Source organism: Sus scrofa, chromosome 11 (genome assembly GCF_000003025.6).
Source record: "Sus scrofa isolate TJ Tabasco breed Duroc chromosome 11, Sscrofa11.1, whole genome shotgun sequence".
NCBI lineage: Eukaryota > Metazoa > Chordata > Mammalia > Artiodactyla > Suidae > Sus > Sus scrofa.
The window spans coordinates 75,978,861-76,002,540 of record NC_010453.5 but is presented as its reverse complement, the minus strand read 5'-3'; the positions used below and the strand labels follow the sequence as shown (position 1 = coordinate 76,002,540).

General features: G+C 42.0%; 1 protein-coding gene across 1 annotated transcript in view; it reads right to left on the bottom strand.

The window, feature by feature from the left end:
- The window catches only part of MYO16 (myosin XVI), a 532,176-nt gene that overhangs the window by 269,418 nt on the left and 239,078 nt on the right, over positions 1-23,680 (bottom strand). The window contains 3 exon segments of the mRNA XM_021065905.1: positions 757-822; positions 10,582-10,692; positions 12,937-13,087. Coding sequence (XP_020921564.1) covers positions 757-822; positions 10,582-10,692; positions 12,937-13,087 — 328 coding nt within the window.

Genomic DNA, 23,680 nt, shown 5'->3' with positions numbered 1-23,680 from the left:
GGGGCTGAATGAGGCTACAGCTGACACCTCTGCCACAGCCCCAGCAATGCCAGATCCCATCTGAGCCGCACCGCATCTGCTGACCTGTGGGACACCCGAGGAATACCAGGTCCTTAACCACTGGGTCGAGGCCACGGATCAAACCTGCCCCCTCGTGGACAATATGCCGGGTTCTTAACCTGCTGAGCCACAACAGGAACTCCTATGACGGTATTTTTTGGTCCAAAATTACTAGGCAAAAATCATACTGTGTTTTCAGTTTCCTGGAATCATTTTCCAAAGGCAATTTCTCTTTAATTTCGAGTCTCATGATTAAAGCTAGAAAGTCTTCTAGAAAGCGGTAAATGCACTATCACCCTTTCTTATTCCATTGCTTTAGTATCGTAGTAACTTCTGAAAGCCGTCGTGATGTTCAAAACAGAAGTCTAAGCCAACCGACCCCGAATTAATCCAAAAGACATGGAAAACAGAGTAATATATTATTTGATTTTCCAAGTCCATCTAGTGACTGTAATCATAGGAATTATACATCATAAGTGCAAAGAAATCCTTTGATAGAATAACATTCCGTTCTAATATTTTCTCGGAAGAAATTAAAGTCAACTTATTATCTAACCATTCAATTAGAATTTCCTGAGAAGCTTGATTTACTTCTTGTTTTGTTTTTTCTCCTCCATCAGCCAATTGATAAAAAATAGGTAAGTCTAGTGAGTCTGTCTTTACCTTATTTAGTGATATTTTAAATTTTCTACTCACCATAGTGGAATAAATCGGAATCTCCTTGAATGGATTAACAAGCAGGAGGATGTCTCCAATAAAAGTCTGTTAAAAGGAAGGGATACAAATAATAAACAGCAGCTTTAAAGTTTAAAAATACATAATTTTAACATCTTTGTTGCAAATAAATAGAAATTCAAATTCAAATAAAATTAAACCCATAGGCTGTTGCATTGAACACAAAACAAGTGAAATGACTAGATTCTGAGACTCTCTTAAGGGGTGTTGTGAGAACCAAACCGACTGAATAAAAACATGGAAAATTAAAACACGGCAAAACCAAGTGGAGGAAGTGAATGGGATAATGAGTTCTGTGCTGCTACATAAAATAATAAAATGCATAACAAAAAGTAAAGCATGGAAAACAAATAAAAAGAATTTTAATTTAAAAAAGACACGTAAGGATATATAAAGGCATAAAGAACAGATGGACCAAGAAGAAATCAAATAATAAAGTATCATATCTAACCCCACATACATCAGTGATTACATCAAATGCAAAGCTTCAAAATATTCAGAAGGCAAAGATCATGAACTGGATTAAAATGCTGACCGTGTTCCACTTTAAAGAGAAACACTTTAAATATAAAGACCAAGAAAACATGAAAGTTAAAGGGTAAAGCAAGATACACATACGACCAGTAATCACAGCAAAAAATGTGGTTTAGCAAATACTCAATTCATAGAAATTAGACTTTAGGGTAGGAAGCCGTACCAATGATAAAAAGAGACATTCCACAATAATAAAATGATAAATCAGGAAGACATAGCAATCCTAAATTTCTGAGACTAAAATCTAACACAACCACTCTGAGGTACCACCTTACACCAGCCAGAATGGCCATCATCCAAAAGTCTACAAACAATAAATGCTGGAGAGGGTGTGGAGAAAAAGGAACCCAATTACACTGTTGGTGGGATTGTAAACTGGTGCAACCACTGTGGAAAGCAGTATGGAGATTCCTCAGAAAACTAAACATAGAACTACCATTTGATCCAGCAGTCCCACTCCTGGGCATCTATCCAGAGAAAACCACAACTCGCAAAGACACATGTACTCCGATGTTCATTGCAGCACTATTTACAACAGCCAAGACATGGAAACAACCTAAATGCCCATCGACAGAGGAGTGGATCAAGAAGAGGTGGTACATACACACAATGGAATATTACTCAGCCATTAAAAGGAATGAAATACCAGCATTTTTAGCAACATGGATGGACCTAGAAGTTATCATGCTAAGTGAAGTCAGCCATACAATGAGACACCGACGTCAAATGCTTTCACTGATATGTGGAATCTGAAAAAAGGACAGACTGAACTTCTCTGCAGAACAGATACTGACTCACAGACATTGAAGAATTTATGGTCTTTAGAGGAGACAGTTTGGGGGGTGGGGGGATGTGCTTGGGTTGTGGGATGGAAATCCTGTGAAACTGGATTGTTATGATCATTATACAACCACAGATGTGATAAATTCATTTGAGTAATAAAAATAAACAAATTAATTAATTAATTAAAAATAATAAAATAAAATAAAATCTAACAAAATATGTAAGGCAAAACAACTATAAAAAAAAAACATGAACTCACAGTGACAGTGGAGAATCCTAACTGGTTTTTTTTTAGTAATTAATGGAACAAGCGGACAAAATTTTGAAATAAATAATCACCAAGTTGACGAACTGACTTATACACAAGAATACTACCTAGAACCCCACAATACACATTTTTTTAACTTGAACTCAGACCAGTTCCTCTGCATCTAAAGGGATGGAGACACACAGAGCGAGTGCCCTGATGGTGGGAGGACTGTGGTGGAAACGAGTAATGGCTCATAGCCAGAAGATCACCAACATTTGGGATGTACACATATGCAAATAACCTATGAGCCAAAAAAAAGAAGTCGTGATGCAAATGACAAGATATTCAATTGCCACATAACACGTGAGATGCTACTACAGGCATTTTAGTACTGACTGCAGACAAACACATCGACACAGAAGAAGACACATCTCAGGGAGAATCTCCCCGCCCCCAGGACCACCTGCTTTACAACAAAGGTACGACTGCAACGCAGTGGGAGACTCCAGATGGGGAAATATGAATCCTAACCCTCCTCTCGTACCTCTGAGAACTCGCTCCCGCACTGCTAATGGCCCTTAAATGTTAAAGTCAGAAAACCAAACTGCAAGAAGAAAACGGAATATCCTCATGACCAAAGGCCAAAATTTCCTAAGCAGGACGCAGAAAGCACTAACCCTAAAGAGATGTGTCTAAAAGTTGCAAACTTCTCTTCACCTTAAGACGCAGTTAGGAGACTAAACTGCGAGCCACACAAGCTGGGGAAAAAAAGGCTTGCAATATATCGACGAAGAAAGGATGTCCTGAATATTTTTTTTAAAACACTACACATCAAGAAAACATAAAACAACCCATTTGTTTTAAGTGACAATATAATTGGCGACACTTTATAAGGTAAGCAAATGAGCAACAGACATATACTGGTTATCATTAGTTATATGGAGTTAATTTTAAAAACCTCAGCTAAAGTTGGAGCTGGGACAGGGCTATAGTGGGAGCTTTCATGCCCCAACCATGCATCCTTAGGTACCCCAGACAGGAAGAGCCCTACAGGTGCACGTCTGATAGAAAGATGTCTCTATGTCACTGCCCAGCAGAAAGAATACACCTCCTCTCTCATCCTGAGGGGCCCTTGGCCAGGCGGAGCGTGCAGCAGCCCAGCCAATGGGAAGCCTCCACGCTTTGGACTCCAAGCTTCCCCAGGGGACTGTCCAGTTTTCACTGCCCCTCCCCAGACGTTCCATTTGCCCATCACAGCTAAACTCCCTTCCTTGTCTTTGGGATTGGCCCAGGGTCTACCAAAGTGCGCATAATTTCATTCCCTCTGCACGTCCTGAATCAACTTGCTTTGGCTGATGAAACAACTGACCATGATGTTATTAGAGCTGAGGGTTATCAGAGGAATCAAAGTTAAAATCACAAAGAGATACCACTGCACGACTACCAGCATGGCTAGAATTTTTTTTAATGCAATAAAGCAATTAATACTGATAACATCAAGGGTTGGTCAGGATGTGGAAACCTAAAAGTCAGCACTGGGCACATGGCCACTCTTGAGATACAATTTGGCTGTGTCTACTAGAGCTGAGCAGACCCGAGGATGCTGGCACTCCAACCCCAGGTACGAGCTTCCCCAAAAGACTTCTGCGTTACCCCACAGAGCTACTTAATATGTGTGCCCCCCACAAAAGGCGTACCATGGTTTTATAAAGTATAATTCACAATAAAAAACAACTCAGAGTCCTCTGTTGTAGAGTAGATAAATAAAACAGGGTATGTTCTGCTCCTGGATTGGAAAAATCAATATTGTAAAAATGGCCATACTACCCAAAGCAATCTACAGATTCAATGCAATCCCTATCAAATTACCCAGGACATTTTTCACAGAACTAGAACAAACAATCCAAACATTTATATGGAACCACAAAAGACCCAGAATCGCCAAAGCAATCCTGAGAAACAAAAACCAAGCAGGAGGCATAACTCTCCCAGACTTCAAGAAATACTACAAAGCCACAATCATCAAAACAGTGTGGTACTGGTATCAAAACAGACAGACAGACCAATGGAACAGAATAGAGAACCCGGAAATAGACCCTGACACCTATGGTCAATTAATCTTTGACAAAGGAGGCAAGAATATAAAATGGGAAAAAGAGTCTATTCAGCAAGCATCGCTGGGAAACCTGGACAGCTGCATGTAAAGCAAATGAAACGAGAACACACCTTCACACCATGCACAAAAATAAACTCAAAATGGCTGAAAGACTTAAATATACAACAGGACACCATCAAACTCCTAGAAGAGAACATAGGCAAAACACTCTCTGACATCAATATCATGAATATTTTCTCAGGTCAGTCTCCCAAAGCAATAGAAATTAGAGCAAAAGTAAACCCATGGGACCTCATCAAACTGAAAAGCTTTTGCACAGCAAAGGAAACCAAAAAGAAAACAAAAAGACAACTTTCAGAATGGGAGAAAATAGTTTCAAATGATGCAACCGACAAGGGCTTAATCTCTAGAATATATAAGCAACTTATACAACCCAACAGCAAAAAAGCCAATCAATCAATGGAAAAATGGGCAAAAGACCTGAATAGACATTTCTCCAAAGAAGATATACAGATGGCCAGCAAACACATGAAAAAATGCTCAATATCGTTGATTATAAGAGAAATGCAAATCACAGCTACCATGAGATATCACCTCACACCAGTCAGAATGGCCATCATTAATAAATCCACAAATAACAAGTGCTGGAGGGGGTGTGGAGAAAAGGGAACCCTCCTGCACTGATGGTGGGAATGTAAACTGGTACAGCCACTATGGAGAACAGTTTGGAGATACCTTAGAAATCTATACATAGAACTTCCATATGACCCCACAATCCCACTCTTGGGGACCTATCTGGACAAAACTCTACTTAAAAGAGACACATGTACCCGCATGTTCATTGCAGCACTATTCACAATAGCCAGGACATGGAAACAACCCAAATGTCCATCCACAGATGATTGGATTCGGAAGAGGTGGTATATATACACAATGGAATACTACTCAGCCATAAAAAAGAATGACATAATGCCATTTGCAGCAACATGGATGGAACTAGAGAATCTCATACTGAGCGAAATGAGCCAGAAAGACAAAGACAAATACCATATGATATCACTTATAACTGGAATCTAATATCCAGCACAAATGAACATCTCCTCAGAAAAGAAAATCATAGACTTGGAGAAAAGACTTGTGGCTGCCTGATGGGAGGGGGAGGGAGTGGGAGGGATCAGGAGCTTGGGCTTATCAGACACAACTTAGAATAGATTTACAAGGAGATCCTGCTGAATAGCATTGAGAACTTTGTCTAGATACTCATGTTGCAACAGAAGAAAGGGTAGGGGAAAAAATGTAATTGTAATGTATACATGTAAGGATAACCTGACCCCCTTGCTGTACAGTGGGAAAATAAAAAATAAATAAATAAATAAAATAAAATTGCTATACACTTGTAGGAAAAATAAATAAATAAAATAGGGTATGTTCGTATAGTAGCTTATTGTCAGGAATAAAAATGGATAATTGATGCTACAAGCAACACTCCAGGTTGAGTTTCCAAAACATAATGATGACGAAAGATGACAGACACAAACACGAATACACTGATGACTGCTTTTATATAAAATGTTGAAAAACTACAAAACTAATCTACAGTTGTACATTAGCCAGACACTTTGTAATTATGTGAGTAAAAGTGAGGAAGGGGCTTCTGATATTCCTTTTCTCTATGAAGCTTCTGGTTAATAGGTGTGTTCACCAAATAAAAATTCCTGAAGCAGTACATTGATGCTTTGTGCATTATTATGTTTATATGTCATAATTCATTACAACGTTCACTTAAAAGAAGGATTGGTCCATATTCTACAGCCAAGCAAAGGAGGAAGGAAATAAAAGTGAAAAAATTGAACCCAAGGGGGACCTTATTAATGAATATCTGAAAATCAGTCTTAATTCCAGAGGCAAAAAAGAAAGATCAAAAGTAGATTGAGGGAGAATTGAGACATATTCTATTAAGATGAGCAGGTTAAATAAAATAAAAATACCCTAAATTGCATTTTTTTCTGTTGAAATATAATTTTTGATCTGGCCTAAATGTTGAAGGCATCTGAGATTGCCTTTGAAAATGTATTTTGTGATGAAAATAGTCTATAAAAATATTCTTTGAATGTTGATGATGTTATCGATTTGGTGCATTTCCTGGCAAGCAAACGTCACATTCCCTGCGATTCATTTTCTGTGGGATGGTCTGGGACCTTCCTACTGCTACCGACTGCAGGTGACCGGCCAACCTGATCTCCAAATGGAATACTACTCACTCAGTTAAAAGAGCGACTTCCCCATCGTCCTGAAAAGCCACCTTATAGGACAGGTCAGGCTGTAGGCCTACAGCTTAAAAAGGTGAAAACCCTGGTTAAACAACTAATTCAGCTGAAATGTTTTTCTTGGCTTTAGTGGCTTGGTTGGCAGCAGCAGAGGTGGTGTTCTGTCATACTTTGAGGGGAGAGCTGACTAGAGTTGCGGAAAAATCACTATATATATGTATGTACGAGTGGGTTACTCTGCTATAGAGCAGAAATTGATAGAACACTGTCAATCAACTATATTTTAATAAAAAATTCAAAAAACAAAACCAGACATCAACAACATAAAACAACACAAGATACACAATGCTCACTGTTACACTCTGTTGGCACTAGTGAAGATGTTACATACAAACATCAATTTGTGGGCGTATTAATATATTAATGCATCGTTTCTACTAAATTTACCAATTAATTCTAAAAACCAAAACAAAATAAACAAACAAGCAAAAAGCAACCATCAGTACTCTTGCAGTCACTTCGGCCTGAAAACAGGAAGAGACTGTCCTTGACTGAGAAGGGACGGGCGTTTTGGAAGGACTGTGTCAAGATCAGATAATCAAATTTGAATATTTTGATGCTGAAACATCTACTAAACCAGTGGTTTTGTATCTGTGGGGAAGGGACACTTTAATTTCCAATTCATCCCGGACTAACAGTTTTGCAAAATATAATAAAAGTGAATTTCTGGAGAAATGAAATCGAAAAGGACAAAGGCGTACATACAGAAAGCAGGTCTTGATTCTTTTGCGGTTCAACAGACAGAAATGCAACCATCGAATTTCTGAAAGAGCTTCTCAAAGCTTCCTCTTGCCGCAGACTGCTAATAAATGTGCTCAGATCCAATGGTCCAGAGACCCATTATTATTCAACCAATAATGTTTAAGTTGCCTGCCTAAAGGCAAATTCAAATACCGTACCTTGGAGCACTCATTATAAAACTGATCCGAGTGGGTTAGCTCTTCAATATATCAGGTCTACAGAAGAGGAAATCCTACCTCACACGGTGACAAAGAAAACCCTGGGAGTTCCCACTGTGGCTCAGCAGGTTAAGAACTGTACATAGTGTCCATGAGGATGCAGGTCTGATCCCTGGCCTTGCGCAGAGAGGGCTAAGGATCCTGCGCTGCCGCAGGCTCAGGGCAGGTGGCAGATATAGCTTGGATCCAGTGTTGAAGTGTCTGTGGCTCAGGTCACAGCTGCAGCTCTGATGTGACCCCTAGCCCAGGAATTTCCATGTGCTATCGGTGTAGCCGTAAAAAAGAAAAAAAAAGAAAGAAAACCCCAGACCCTAAATAGAGTCAGGTATGCCAGGCTAGGCCGTCCAACAGGGGCATAACCTTACTGAAGCTGCCAGCTCCCCACCCCTACCCCCGAAACGGGTCTTGACCAGTTCAGGAACTGTCCTCTCTCCAGTCAGCACCAGTGAGGTGTATGTCACAGGGTCCCTCTCCATCCCCCAAAGGAAGATAGGGGATCCCTCTGGCCACCATCGGTGGGTTTCCTGAGCCTGAAGCAGTCACTTTTGTTCATAGCTTCCTGACCCGGCCTCTAAAAACCTTTCCCTTTTTCTGGAGCCCCTGGAGGCCCCCACCAGCTAGAGAGGGATGCGCCCGATTCACGTATCTTTCCACAAAGCCCATGCAATGGCTAGAATTCACTCCGCTGAATTTTGTTTTTTGATACTATTTTCTATGAACTTTAGCAAAGCGGGGAATCTTAATCTGATTATCCAGGTAGAGAGAGAAACCCAGCAGACCAGCAAAGCGCGTGGAGGAAGATGGTCCACGGCTCGGAACGTGACTCAGATAAATAGGCAGGAAGTGTCTGTCACTTCAGATGAGACGGTGCGTGGCCTGGCCTGAGGCTGAGCGAGCCCAGCAGGGCTGTGCTCCCCGAGCTCAGAGTTGAGCTCTGGAGCCAGATGCTCATCAAACCCCCAGTGAGGTCTATAACCACGAGCTGCGGGAAGTGCTCCCAGGAAGAGGGTCCCCACTTAAAAACTGAGCAGGAGTTTATAAAGCCATGTACTTCATGGAGGTAGAAAGACAGCTTTAGGGGGAGGAAAGACAGTCTAGGCAAAGCCCTTGATGCAGCAAGGAAGGCAGTGATCACGACTAATCATTACCAACAAGAGTGCTGACGGAGTTCCCGTCATGGCGCAGTGGTTGAGGAACCTGCCTAGGAACCATGAGGTTGCGGGTTCAATCCCTGGCCTCGCTCAGTGGGTTAAGGATCCAGTGTTGCCGTGAGCTGTGGTGTTGGTTGCAGATAGGGCTTGGATCCCGCATTGCTGTGGCTGTGGTATAGGCCAGCAGCTGTAGTTCTGATTGGATCCCTAGCCCGGGAACCCCCATATGCCAAGGGTACATAAAAAGACAAAAGAGACACACACACACACACACACACACACGTGTTGAGGGGCCGAGTTGTGAATAAGCATTGTGTCTGTCCTTCCGTGAAAAGGAACCAGGCACTGAAAAATTTTAAGATGGGAAGTTTCAAGATTACTTTTGTTCTTTACAAAAATTGCTCTAGTTCATTCGGGGAGCAAGACGGAAAGGGGATGAAGTCTCCTCTAGAAAGTTAGGAGGCTGCGGAGCAAGGATGGTGCCTATGAGGAGGAAGGCGGAGCAGGAGAATGAACGCTATTTGGGAGGTAAAGCCACTGGAAAAGCAAGAAGGAGGTAAAGGCAATCAAAGTAATGCCAGCGGGGCTCTGCCGATCGTGTGATTAAGAATTTATTTAACAAGGAAAGAATCAACGCAATGGAGAAAAAGGGAACAAAACTAACCCACAGTAACTGGGGAACAGCAGAGAGCAAACAAATCAGGTTTCACCACTTTATGCCGAGGACTCCGTTCCATTAATTTTGACAGAAGTATTTAATGTTAAGTGTATTTACAGTGGCAGGCAATTTATCCCAGCGTTAAGATGCGGCATTGAATTTTCATAGGTTAATCAGCACCTGACAATTTATTACTTGCAAAGAAATCTCAGACTTCACATTTACATGAAAATTACTTAATCAATTTCTAAGTGGAGCAGGCAAAAGAGAGGTGTTATCCGAAAGGACTGGCAGACATGTATGTAATCAGTTCTCTACAGACGCTCTGATTGAATTGCTAGGAGCGGAATTTCACAAAATCAATGAGAGAGGGAGAGGGAGAGAGTTGGAGATGGCGAGGTGCCTAACCTGACACACATATTGGAAGAAATAACACACATACACCAGATTAGAACCATAGAAAAGCACTTCTCCAAGCTGTCTGTCATCTGAGTCATGTCTCTGTATCCGATTATCAGAGGTGTGTGTATAAATTATTTGCTCTACAGACAGAGCCATTTTCTGATAATTTAGAGAAACAATAGCCCCACTTCACGCAAATGGAGAGGCAGGTCTCCACCTACACTGAGCTTTTCCTCCTTAGCTTCCGTCTCCAGATCTGGGAGGCCAAGGTAAAGCAGATGGAACAAGGAGCATTTTTATAACTGATCTGCAGGTGCTGCTGGTTCGAGCAAGATCGTCTTCCCCAGCAGACAGGACAACAGGGAAGGGGTCGACCCTCGGGGTGCCAGCTTTTTCTTCACAACTCTGAAACGGGGATGTCTGCCGAAACCGCCTTAAAAGTGAATCCGAAGAAATGACCTGAACTCAGAGAAATCCAGCTGAGGCCGTGGGCATGGCCTGAAGCCACCATGAGCCCTTCCCTTGCAATACGTGTCGCGAAGCGGTGAAGGGTCAAAATACGCAGCCGGCAAAAGCAGCGCAGAGGGCAACTTCCCGGGCACTTACGTAGATCTGATTGTTCCCAAAGCGCTTCTGGATTTCATAGAGCAGACTGCTGTCCGTGAGCTCGCTGAGCGTTGCCAGGTCATCATTCGGAGCGGGAGGCATGAGCTTGACCTGGGGAAAAATAGGTGAGAGCAATCTGAATTCCTTTCCAACCTTCATTCTCCACAGTTGGATGTTCCCTTTTCCACGTCACGACCAAAGCTTAGAGACCACGTGGGTGTGACTCTGGTATTAAAAGATGAAATGGTTCATTTATAAGGAACAGAAAAATTCAGCGGTCACAGATCTGTACCCAGATGAAATTATCTGTTCTGCACTCACAAGCATGGACAGAAACTCACACACACACACACACACACACCCACATGTGATCCCCCTCAAGCCATGCCGTCTATCAAAATCAGGGCACTTCTTCCGAGTCCTGACTTCTAATTTAGCCAGCTCCCAACTCCCCTGATTGCTTTGTAAGACCAGCCATTGGAAAAGCTCACCGTTGCAGCATTTTCTGAAGCTAAAGAAAAACTCCCATCAGGATATGACATGGGAAAGAAGCAGTATGCCTTCAGTTTCCACACACATGGAGGTGGATTTTAAAACTAGGCCCTAGAATTTTGGCTTGCAATTTTTATTCCGTTCTGTATCTCTCTTTAAAGGAGTCATGAGATTAGGATAATGCTGTCATAGAGAAAAAACTGCTTTCCCACTCAATTTAACACTGAGAGACAGAGGTGAAAAACTGGACAGGATTTCAAGCGAAAAAGAGAAAAAGGTGAATTATTTAATTAGATGAAAATCTATCATTTACAAGCTAGAAGTGGGCAATGTTTAGTTTTATATACCGAGGCAAAAATGTCTCCAGCAAGTTAGCACATATATTTAACTCCCAAAGTGAGCCCCATAAGGACAAAAGACAAGAGCAGAATTTTTTTTTCCTTCAGAAGTAATAATTGACACCAAGACAATAAAATTCCTCTTATAACCACAGCTCTAACGAGCTCAATGCAAATTTCTGTGTGCACATTAAAAAAGCATGAATAGCACTAACAGAAGTTTCATATTTGTTCTAAGAAGCCTGGAAGAGCTGTCGCTGCACCTCCTTGGAATTCTTGAGGGTTTTATCTCCAGCCGCAGCTGTTGCATGGGGTCACGAAAGCACTAGGCCGACAGGAAAAATGAAACGTGAAGTTGTGAAACGTGAAAACACAGTGTTAGCACAGCTTAAAGGAAGAATTCCTTGTCTTTATCCTACCAAGATTCCAAAACGATCAGGAATGCACCTTTGCTCATCAGTCTTAAGCAAGGCTAGCCAAAGGACACATTCTTTATAAAGATCCCCAAAGTGGTGTGACAGCTGATGACAAGTAGGAAGAAAGACAAAAATACATCTGAGGGTATTTTTATGTTATAATTGTACGTTCGGTAGTGTATACCACCAATACCTCTCGAACAATTAGGACTGCAGTCAAAACAGAAGGGATATATGTGTAAAAAATATAAACACACATACAAATCTATCCATCCATCCATCCAAAAATAGAGAGATCTAGAACACAAAACAGATATAACTCGAGATAGAAAGGCAAAAGAAATGAGAAAAAACCCTTTGAGAGATGTTTCAAGAACCACGGGGCGCTTAGATGTTGGAAATACTGCGAATTCACGGATTCCTTGTCTCCACTTGTCAACACGGCTTTGAGGGCTGTCAAATCTGCCCCTTCGTTCTGTTTTGCTTGATTGCTTCCTCTCTCTGGGCTGTGAGTGGTCAACGCCCAGGAACTAAGCATCCAGGGGGCAAAGAGAGGGTGTGACCCGTGGGACAGAGCAAGGAGACCCCGGGGAAGGGATGCTTGGGAGGGAGAATCAGGTCTGCAGGAACGAAGGGGAAAGAGGAAATGGGAAGAAAAAACAGAGCCGACGGGCATGGACCGGACTGGGAAAAGGGCGAGCATCTGCCAGAATACTTTCCAACCTCCCAGAGCTGAAGCCTGGCACCAAGCCTGCACAGCACCTGGACTGGACCTGCTTTCTCTCCTGTCAGGGGTTTCTTGGCGCAATTTATCAAGTTCAAGTCCTTTGCTTGCTGAGGATGTACACCTGTGTGCACCTGGATGCTGGGGTGTCCACGGACCTCAGAAAGAGACCTGCCATCCATCCTCAAAACCCCTACACACACGTGCCACCATGGAACACACACGCGCCACCGTGGAACACACACCTCCTCTCCGGTGCACAGAACTGTCATCTAGAAAATGAACCCAGAGTTTGCTCGGGTGCCCCCCTCCCCAAAGCAGTGGATACAGGGTAAAAGAAACAGGTGACGTAATCCTTGCAGACGTGCAGTGAAGGATAAATTACCTGCTCGGGTTTGCTGGGGCCATTCACGGCGGCGTTCTCCAGAGTCCTGTCCTGAGATTGTCGCCTGCACAGACCTTTTGTTGCATCTTTGAACATAATGTCTTTTTCCAACAGACTGTCTTGCTTGGCAATAGGCAACACCAGGGGGCTGCTATTGGAAATAATCAAGACAACAATTAGCCTTCCAGCATTACCGTATCAATCAGAAATCACCACGACCCCAATGCTCGGTTATAGCAAGTTGTTTAGTTCAAATAAGAAATGGTCTCAACACTGCAGGTGAAAAGAAAATCAAGAGGAAATCTGCAGACTTTTCAATCACCTCTGGATCTCATTCAATTTCGCCTTTAAAAGAGAAATATATTCATTTCAACCTGCGAAGAAAATGCCTGTGAACACACACGACTTAGACAAACCAATAAGCCATGGAAACGCCAAGGATGAAGTGCACGGCTGAACCAAGCAAGTCCTTAAATGTGCAAATGAACTGTAAACGAGTGAAGGCAAAATTCTGCAATGAATTAACATATTGTTCATAGAGCATTTAAAATGTGTTATAGAATCATGGGCAGTAGTTAGAGTTTGTAATGAAAGGATAACAGGAGAATTATAAAGGCATGACAGGCTTAATGACACAAAGAATACGTTTTATTACATCTTTACAGCTCGATTAGCAAAAAGATAAAATAAAATTTACTTCACTTCTTCTGTTCTTCCACAGACACCGTGGCCAAAAGAAAGCCAAGTTCATAGAAAAAAAAAAAAAAAAAAAACCACACAACCTAAATGTTTAAATTGCATTGTAACACTTTAGTATAGTAGAATTTAAAAATGCCCTACCCTAAATTTGATCATAAAGCAAAAATACATACATGCTGGGAGCCAAGTCTCAAGAATGGATCCACCTGATGACAAATTCCAGGAGATTCCGAAGAAGGCTCTGCAAGCCAGCGTATCCACCAGGCCTCGAAACCCCCACCAGGCATTAGAGACCAGTGCCTGGAGACACATACCTTTGGCTTCTGCTTTTTTTTGTTTGTTTGTTTTTAATAATTGATCCATGCCTTGCTTACTGTGCCTTAACTCTGTGTTCTTTTTGCCTTAAGAAAGGAATTTATTATTCTCTATTTAAGCTTCGACCTATTTTTGTTTGTTAGCCTTTAGTCTATCTTTGGAGCTATGGCTCTGTGCTGTCTACTTCCAAAATAATAGCTTCTGGGGAGGTTCCTGTTTTTTCATAGGATGATCTTAGATAATATTGGCATGCTTTATTTAGGCAACACGATTATTTAGTTTTTACAACATAGTATGTAGGCATTAGGAATTGATTATTATTACTTTATTGTAAAAGTATAAAAATCTATTACAATGTTAGGAGTTAAAGTTAAGATTGTTGCTAGGTAGCAAAGAGACATTTGTGTTAAAGGACAATAAGATGTAGGTGACGTTTACAAGGTTGTGACCTGTCCGTGCCTCTAGCTTCCTGCCTGTTTACTCTGTAATGGGTGTGTGGTGTCCGTTCCCCAATCAGGTGCCTTTTTCTATCTTAATCTGCAGCCCTGGAACAGTTAGGAGATACTGATTTTTTTTGTTGATGTAAGTTTTAAGTTTTTTCCCTATGTAAGCTGCTGCCATTCATCAATAAATCTGAGATGCTTGAGCACTCCTCGAGAGTGTGTGCGTCTCCGTTATTCTTCCTGCACCTGCCACCCCTCCTCTTCGGGACATTCCCTGACCGCCGGGGGGGACCCGGCACATACGTATTCCATCAAGTGCAATGCATATAAACACAATGATTACATGTATTTTACCAGAGCGGTTGGGATCCTGATGAAAGCTTTCTGCATTCTGTTGTTTTTTTTTTTTAATTTCAGTTTATTGAGATATTTACAAATAGTAAATTTTTCTTGTAGATGTACAGTGTCAATGAGTTTTGTCTACCTAGGTACAGAGTTAAATATAGTTGCACACACACACACACACATTTGTGTAACCCACAGAACCAGCAACACGTAGAATTTCTATCGCCCCCAAATGGCTCTTTGTACCTGTCCTTTGAAGTCATTTCCCTCCCCTAAGCTTCTGCCCCCGGTAACCAAGGCTAACCCTTTTTCTTTCGCTATAATTCTGCTTTTTTCTAAAATGTCATTTGAAAGACATCATAGAGCCTTTTGCGCCTGGCTTCACTGACTCAGGCTGCTGCATAGATGACGAGTTGGTCCTTTTTTATTGCTGAGGGATGTAGGGTTCTCCTGGTTGAGAACCAAACTGTTTCCTAGGTCACTGGACCACGGGTGCTTCTCCCCAGCCACGGACTGGAATTCCACTTGCTTCGCATCCTTGCCAGAACTCGTCTTTTTTTTTTTTTTTTTTTTTTTCTTTCTTTCAAAGGCCACGCCTGCGGCATATGGAAGTTCCCAGGCTAGGGATCGAATTGGAGCTGCAGCTGCTGGCCTAGAGCACAGCCATGGCAACACTGGGTCCAAGCCATGTCTGCAACCTACACTGCAGCTCACAGCAACGCCGGATTCTTAACCCACTGAGCAAGGCCAGGGATCGAACCTGCATTCCCAGGGACACTAAGTTGGGTTATTAACCTGCTGAGCCACAGTGGGGACTGTGTTTTGTTTTGTTTTTAAAATCCATTCCAGTGGGTGTGTTAGTGGCTTCTCCCTGTGGGTTTTATTTGCATTTCAATGTGCTTAATGGACCTAAGAATCCCTTCTTTGGTAAGGTACAAGTTCAAATCTCCTATTTTTTTCCCCCTGGATTCTTTGGTGACAGATTATTGAATTTATAGATTTTGAATTTGAGTCCTTTATCAGATACAGATGTGGCAAATATTTTCTCCCACTCTGTGTCTTGTCTTTTACTTTTTTTAACAGTGCGTTTTCAGGAATGCTTTTTCTCTTATGGTTTGAGCTTCTGGAGTCTCATCTAAAAATTCTCTCCCAAGCCCAGGGTCCACAGGGTCTTCTCCTAGGTTTTATTCCAGAAATTTTATAGGTTTATGCTTTACACATAGGTAGGCCTACAATCCATTGTGAGCGGCTTTTTGTAGATGGTGCTGTGTAGGAGTCAAAGTTCATTCTTTTTTCATACGGCTGTCAAATGCTCCACTACCGGTTTTGAAAAGAACATCTTTCCTACCCAGTTTCCTGGACGCCTTTGTTAAAAATCGACTGACTATATATGTGCAGGCCCATCTGGGGACACTCCATTGTGTCCCACGGATAGAGCAGAGGCTATTCTTCCACCAACATGACATTATCTTGACTCATGTATTTTCACAGCAAGGCTTGAAATGTGGGTCACCCAACTTTATTTTCTTTTTCAAAATTACTGTGGCTCTTTGAGGTTTAGCATTTGCATATACATTTTAGAATCTACTTGTCAATTCCTGTAAAAAATGATTGGTATTTTGATTAGCCTTGTATTCAAATGCTAAATCAATCTGGGCAGAATTGACCTGTTAACAGTGTCAAGTTTTGTCATCCCAAAGCACAGCATATTTCTCCATTTATTCTGATCTTCACTAATTTCTCTCATCAGTACCTAGCAGTTGGAAGCATTAAAATCTTGCAAATAATGTGTTAAATGTATTTTGAGGATGTTTCACATGTTACCAGTGTCTTTGTATTTCCGTCTCCAGTGGTTGATTGTTATTAAATAGAAATACAAACAAATTTTTCCATTAACCACAATGGGGAGAAAGGGACTCATTTGCAGGGCTTCCTTCAGGAACCACAGCGGCTCATCCATTGCTCTGCAACTCCTCCCTGGGCTGTTCTCCAGCTGTGCTGGAGTCTAGGAAATTGAGAACAAAGACAGACTCAGGACGGGGCTGCATCAGGGCCACCTCGGAGGCAAGAGGAGGAATAGCTGAGAAACACGTGGCGTGAGGCCAGTTTCACTTCCTTTGAATTCCGGGGGATGCTGCTCTGTAGTATTTTAGTCGAGGACGCTATGTCCATGCAGGGAATGGGGCGAGGGAACAGGGGTTAAACAAGGCAGCCTGGTGGACAACAACTGCAGTGAGCACACGTTTGAGTCAGAAGAGCCATGAGGTGAGACGCCGGGCTCTGCCCCAGCCTGGGCAGGTTACAGAAGCGTCTCGGAAAAGCCGTCGGTAACACAGGCCCGAAGTGAGGGTTACAGCATGACACGCGTAAAGGGCTTAGCGCGATGACCCTGTTAGGGAGCCGGCAATACCACGAGCTGCAGTTTCCGGGGACTCACTCTACTTCCAAGCCAACAGGTCAGCCTGTTACAGGACACCTGTTACAGGACACCTGTTACAGGACAGGTGCAGGAGGACACCTGTTACAGGACACCTGTTACAGGACACCTGTTACAGGACAGGTGCAGGAGGACACCTGTTACAGGACACCTGTTACAGGACACCTGTTACAGGACAGGTGCAGGAGACAAGGGATTCTGGGATGACCAAGATGACTGCTCAGGGCAGACCCAGAAGCCAGGCTTCCTGTTTGCACCGGTTCGCCCTGCCCCCCGTCCCATGAGGGGGTGGGACAGGATAACACAGGTGGACCTAGATGGACGCCTACACATGCACAGCAATGTGCTGTAGGGGAAACCTGGCCGAGAGGCCAGACCTTTCTGAGCAGCGTTGCATCCAGTCACGGATAAGCCAGGCCCCTTCTCTTGGCAGCCAGTGCTGGGGTCTCACTGAGCCGCCTAGTGGCCCGTATGACTAACTGCATGTGGTGCACCGTCTGACCAATGCTGAGTGTCCCTCCCAAAGCTGGAGTCATTCATTAAAAAAAATTCACTATATAAAGGGAACACTTAAAAACATGTTCATGTCCAGGTTCCCTGAATACCATCAAGTGCTAAGGTCCTCACAACCTTCAAAGGGGCCTTACGGCTTCCCTGAGCAAGCTGGGCACAAGGCCTGTCTGTGTTCCCCTGCACTCATCATTCCGAGAGCTCCAATCGTATGCCCTGTGCTTCTTTGAATTGAGAGCCCTTCAAATATTTGAGGACAGATGTGGTTCTCTGATATTTTCTATAGTCTGAGCAAAATACTTGCAAAATTTTTGTAATTCTATGGTACTTCATGCGACAGTCTCTGTTCTAAGGACTGAAGACACGTTGACTCTTTTTTTTTTTTTTTGTCTTTTGTCCTTTTAGGGCGGCACCTGCGGCATATGGAGGTTTCCAGGCTAGGGGTCTAATTGGAACTGTAGCTGCCAGACTACTCCAGAGACACAACAACACCAGATCCGAGCCAAATCTGCGACCTACACCACTGCCCATGGCAACGCTGGATCCTTAACCCACTGAGCGAGGCCAAGGATCAAACCTGCAACATCATGGTTCCTAGTCTGATTGGCTTCCACTGCACCACTATGGGAACTCCAAGACACATTGACTCTTTATCTGATGACAGCTCTGTAAGTTATGCACATTTTATGCCCATTCTGTAGCTCAGTAAACTGAGGGCCACAGAGGAGAAAAACTTGCTTTGGACACACAGTGAGCAGTAGCAGAGCTGGGACTTGAGCTCCAGAGTTTGTCCTCAGCCACCATGTCACCGCCTCCACCTGAGTCCACCCTCACAGCCACCAAAATATCTCCTGACTTATCTCCCTTATTCTTATCATGTCATTCCTCTGCATGGTCAGGAAATTTTTAAAAGGCAAAACAAAAAACAAAACCCCAAAACTAAAGAGACGTTTTGCATACATTGAATTTTTTGAGTATAAAGCAATGAATAAAGCAGTAGTTAGATTAGTCAAGGTAGAAATGTGAAAGATAGCTATGAAATAAGTAAAATCATCAATTCTGAAGGGTTTCTAAGATGAAGAAATGGTGAGTTTACTAAATAGCTGAAATTCTCCTTTCATACCTCAGTTCTAATCGTGGTGTCACCAGCAGGCTCCTTGAAAACTATTGTCGAAGAGAAGATTGGTCCAGGAATACAGTGGCCTCGTTCTCAGTTTTTACCTCACTTTGGCTACTACCTCACCCTCTAAGACCTTCAAAACCGCAGCTCCACCTTTACCAGGTGCAGGAATTAGATCAAGTAATAGCTAAGTGTTTTTCAAGTCCTTCAGCCGAGTGTTGCTAAGACATAATCTCCCTTCATACACTTTTTCACCTGCATTTTTAAAACTCATCTATACACTCAATGATATCTCAGGTTATATATTCCAGGATCTACTGCTAACAATAATTACAAGTAGCTAGTTACAACTACTCTCATTCATATAAAATGAAATGACTAAATAACTCAATTGGATTAAATGGCAACATAATAATTAGTCAGGCAGATACTTTCTCTAAGAGAATGAAGAATACGCATCTAGGCTGATGGTCTGTGATCATGTTTTAAATGATCTACAGAAGATTTTTTCTTTAGGTTTCCATTCTCCTTTTTAAATGAAATGCATTGTAGCCATAATAACTGTGATTAACAACAGTGTTCGATAAGTTAGCTTCTCTATATTGAAATTTTCACTGTCCATCTGCAGAATAAAAATGTGTATTAAAATGCTATTTTGCCAGAAAAAGGAATAATCTCAAAGTAATCATTGGTATTTTAACACTTATTCAATACTTATGGCTAAATATTTATAAGGTTAATTTTTTTTAAATAAGTTGCAATTATACAGAAAGAGGAATTCGACGTAATAAACAAGAAGAAACATATAAAGGGTGAGAACTGTGCCAAATGAATAGTTGGTAATTTCATCCGAAAGGGGACCTAATGATGAAGGTGGATGTTACGTTCCCTCATCTCAACTGAACATTAGAGGGGTTCCTCCCTGCTCTAGACCCCAGACTTCTCCCTTCTTAGAGGATTTACTTTAAAGAAGTTAAAATGATACAATTTTGCCTCTGCCCCTTTGAGATGTAAACCCCTCCCAGGCTTACAACTCAATAAATGTCTTTCTCAAGCACCAGAGGGACACCCCCTTGAAATGCAATTGTCATGAAAGATGGCGCCCAGCTCCCAACGTCTGTGGGAGGGCAGGGGCCTGGCTCCACCAAGCATCATCAAGCCACATCACACTGACCAACCTCCAAATAACCCCCTCCAGCCCTTTCCCACTAACCCCATAACTAACATGCTTCCCAGCCTCCAGTTTCAGGGCGCGGAGCTCAAATTCTCTCCTCTCCAATACTCTTGAGCAAAGTCTTTCTGTTATCTTCAACTTCTCTGGTGCAATTTTTCTTGACACTAATGAGAGATTTTTTTTTTCACACTTCTATATGTTATTCTGCATTTTCCACATTTTTTCCAATGGAAAAAAAAAATCTGGTTATAAAAAAGAAATTATTAGGGCTAGACATTTATCAGTGAAAAAGGAAAAAATAGGATTACATAGTCTATTTGGTAAAAGAAGGCTTTTGGTAAGGGAGACTCCCATAAACATAAAGAAAATGAAAGAGCTATCACGCAAGGGTGGTTTAGATTAGTGTGGGGAGAAATCTTTAACTTGACTGTGGAAGAAATTAGATGGGACGAGGCCAGCAGACAACCAATTTCTGAACTCTACTGGATTGATTCAAGATTTAACTTATTTCTATAAACATAAAAAGCATTTCACGCAGAGCAAATGTGCCTGTAGGAACTAGGATTTTATTTCTGAAAATCGAAACAGGAACATAATAAAACTAACACGGGCGACAATTATTGCCCATTATAACTAAAGCAATTTTAGAAAACCAAAGAGAACAAATAAAATGGACTATATTGAGATATATTAGGCCAATAAGGAAAAAAACTTTTACAGAAACAAACGTGAAGAAACGGCATATGTGAGGCCATTATTTGAGTGTTTTAGTGGTCAAGTAATGGACCAAGTAGCTAGTTCTCAATTTTAATCCTAGGAACATAGCTACATAAATTATTTATTATAGGGAACTGGGGATTTTCTGCATCAATAAAATAACATAATGATCCAAAGATTAATGCTGAATGAAACAGTTCTTGGAGAGTTTTGAGGTAATTGCTATCTTTGCCCCGCCAAAAATGACCAGTTTATGTCAGAGGAAAAACCTAAAATTTAAAAAACCATTTTGGTAATCTAAACATAAATACAAATGTCCACGTGTCACTTGTGCTTGGATTGCAAATTATATTCTTTTTAAGATAGTTCACATTCAGGTTAGTAGTTCCCAACAGAGATCTGCCAATAAAATTTTTTAATTTTTTTTTGGTTTTTTTTTTGGTAATACTTATTGAATTTTATTACATTTATTGGTGTACAACCACCATCACAAACAAATTTTATAGCATGTCCATCCCAAGCCCTCAGTGTATCTCCCCACTCCCCAACCTGTCTCCTTTGGAAACCGTAAGTTTTGCAAAGTTGGTGAGTCAGTGTCTGTTCTGCAAAGAAGTTCATTGTGTCCTTTTTTCAGATTCCACATGTCAGTGAAAGCATTTGATGTTGGTGTCTCATTGTCTGACTGACTTCACTTAGCATGGTAATTTCTAGGTCCATCCATGTTGCTAAAAATGCCGTTATTTCTTTCAGTTTAATGGCGGCATAATATTCCATTGTGTGTATGTACCGCCTCTTCTTGATCCACTCCTCAGTCGATGGACATTTAGGTTATTTCCATGTCTTAGCTGTTGCAAATAGTGCTGCAATGAAGAATGGTGTACATGTGTCTTTTCTTTTCTTTTCTTTTTTTTCCCTTTCGAGTCATGGTTTTCTCTGGATAGATGCCCAGGAGTGGGATTGCTGGATCAAATGGTAGTTAGTTCTGTTTTTAGTTTTCTGAGGACTCTCCATACTGTTTTCCGCAGTGGTTGCACCAATTTACAATCCCACCAACAGTGAATACGGTTCCTTCCTTTTTCTCCACACCCTCTCCAGTACTTATTGTTTGTAGACTTCTTGATGATGGGCATTCTGGCTGGTGTAAGGTGGTACCTCAGAGTGGTTTTGATTTGCATTTCTCTAACAATGAGTGATGCTGAGCATCTTTCCATGTGTTTTTTGCTATCCGTATGTCTTCTCCGGAGAATTGTCTGTTTGGATCTTCTGCCCGTTTTTTGATGGGGTTGTTTGTTTTTTTGGTATTGAGCTGTAGGAGGTGTTAATAAATTTCGGAGATTAATCCCTTGTCAGTCGACTCATTTGCAAATATTTTCTCCCATTCTGTGGGTTGTCTTTTCCTTTTGTTTCCGGTTTCCTTTGCTGTGCCGAAACTTTTAAGTTTACTTAAGTCCCGTTAGTTTTTGTTTTTATTGTCATTACTCTAAAATCCCTAAAATAAAATACTGAATCCAGAAGCTCTGTGCATTACGAAGTTTCTGAGGATGTACGGAGTTCCAGTTGCTAGAAGTGACTGGTTAGCATATATTTATTTTGCGGAACGGGTCTTTAATGAATGATCTTGGTAGGAAAACAACATTACCACCCATTTAAATTAAAGAGATGGTTAACCATCTCCTGCATTGTTTAGACTTTTTTAGTACGTAAATTTGATGCAATTTGGTACAACTTATGAGGCTGCCAGAGCAAGCCTCAGAGGGGTCTCTCTCGTCTCTGTCTCCCCCCGCCCCCACACACATTCAGGCTATACATGTAAGGGAAGAAAATGAGTGTATGCAGTCGTGGATGGAAGGAAGCACTTGAAGGGCAGTGCGCTCTCGTCAATGGAACTGTTTCAAATACAGGAAACAACAGCCCTGGAAGGAAATGCCACCCTCGCCCTCCACCTTGACCCTAAGCGCGTCTATCTAGTCCTCAATGCTGGAGGGCCACCTGGCTGCCCGACAATGTTGGAGGGCTAGTGGGGATGGTTTCCATTGGCAACCCGACTAAACAATCCTCAGTGTCTCTCTTCCTCCTCCATGCCGACATCTCTCTCTGTTCTCCGCTGGCCCACAGACTCCCTTCCCGAGGATAAGTTCTTAGGGAAATGAGTGACAGCTTGAGCAAGACTTCGAAGCTACAGTCTTCAGATTTTTAGCAACGTAGTCATAATATTTGACTAGGAAACAGGCGGGCTGTCTTGCTGCATACATAACTAAAAGAAAGAACTTTATATCTATCAAATGAGAGTTTAGATGCAAAAGCCCTTTATAATCCAAAGGGCTTTATGAATTCGTCGTGCTGAGGTAAATGACCCTTTAATTACTTTCTTTAAAATATGAATCTGAAATGAAACTACACACGAAACTGTATCCCGGAGTCCCCTGATTCTGTATCAGCAGACTATAAATTGCCAACGAGGACACTTTCAAGCTGAAAGAAGGCTTTATGAATAATTACGCTAAGTAAATGGATGCTAATTAGAACCGGACCAAACCAGGACCTATGGGCACTCAAGTTACAGGAAACTTCTGACAGTGATGGATTAAAAAGATAAGGTCATGAAAAGCCGCAGGGGACGTTAGGACACCCTGGAGAGTTAAGTACTGTCGTCACTACCGCTTTGAGTAGGGCACCGTGCCCCAGGTAGGGTGCCCCAGGGATATAATAGCTCTGGTATCAGGCAGTATCGATGAGGCTTCATCAGTCAGAAACTAAGGGGAGTATCTTAAGGCAGGGAAGGGTTATCATTCCCATACCACAGGAAATCCAGAAACAGCCAGCCAGGAACGCTAACCACCCCAGCAAATCTCCCAGGACCTAGATTTGTTGTAGCTTCTTGTTCTGTATTCTGAGCCAATGACCTCCATCCTTTGGCAGGAGCACGTGGCATCTCCAGGTAATACATTTCTGTTCCAGACAGGGAGGTGTTAGAAGGACACAAA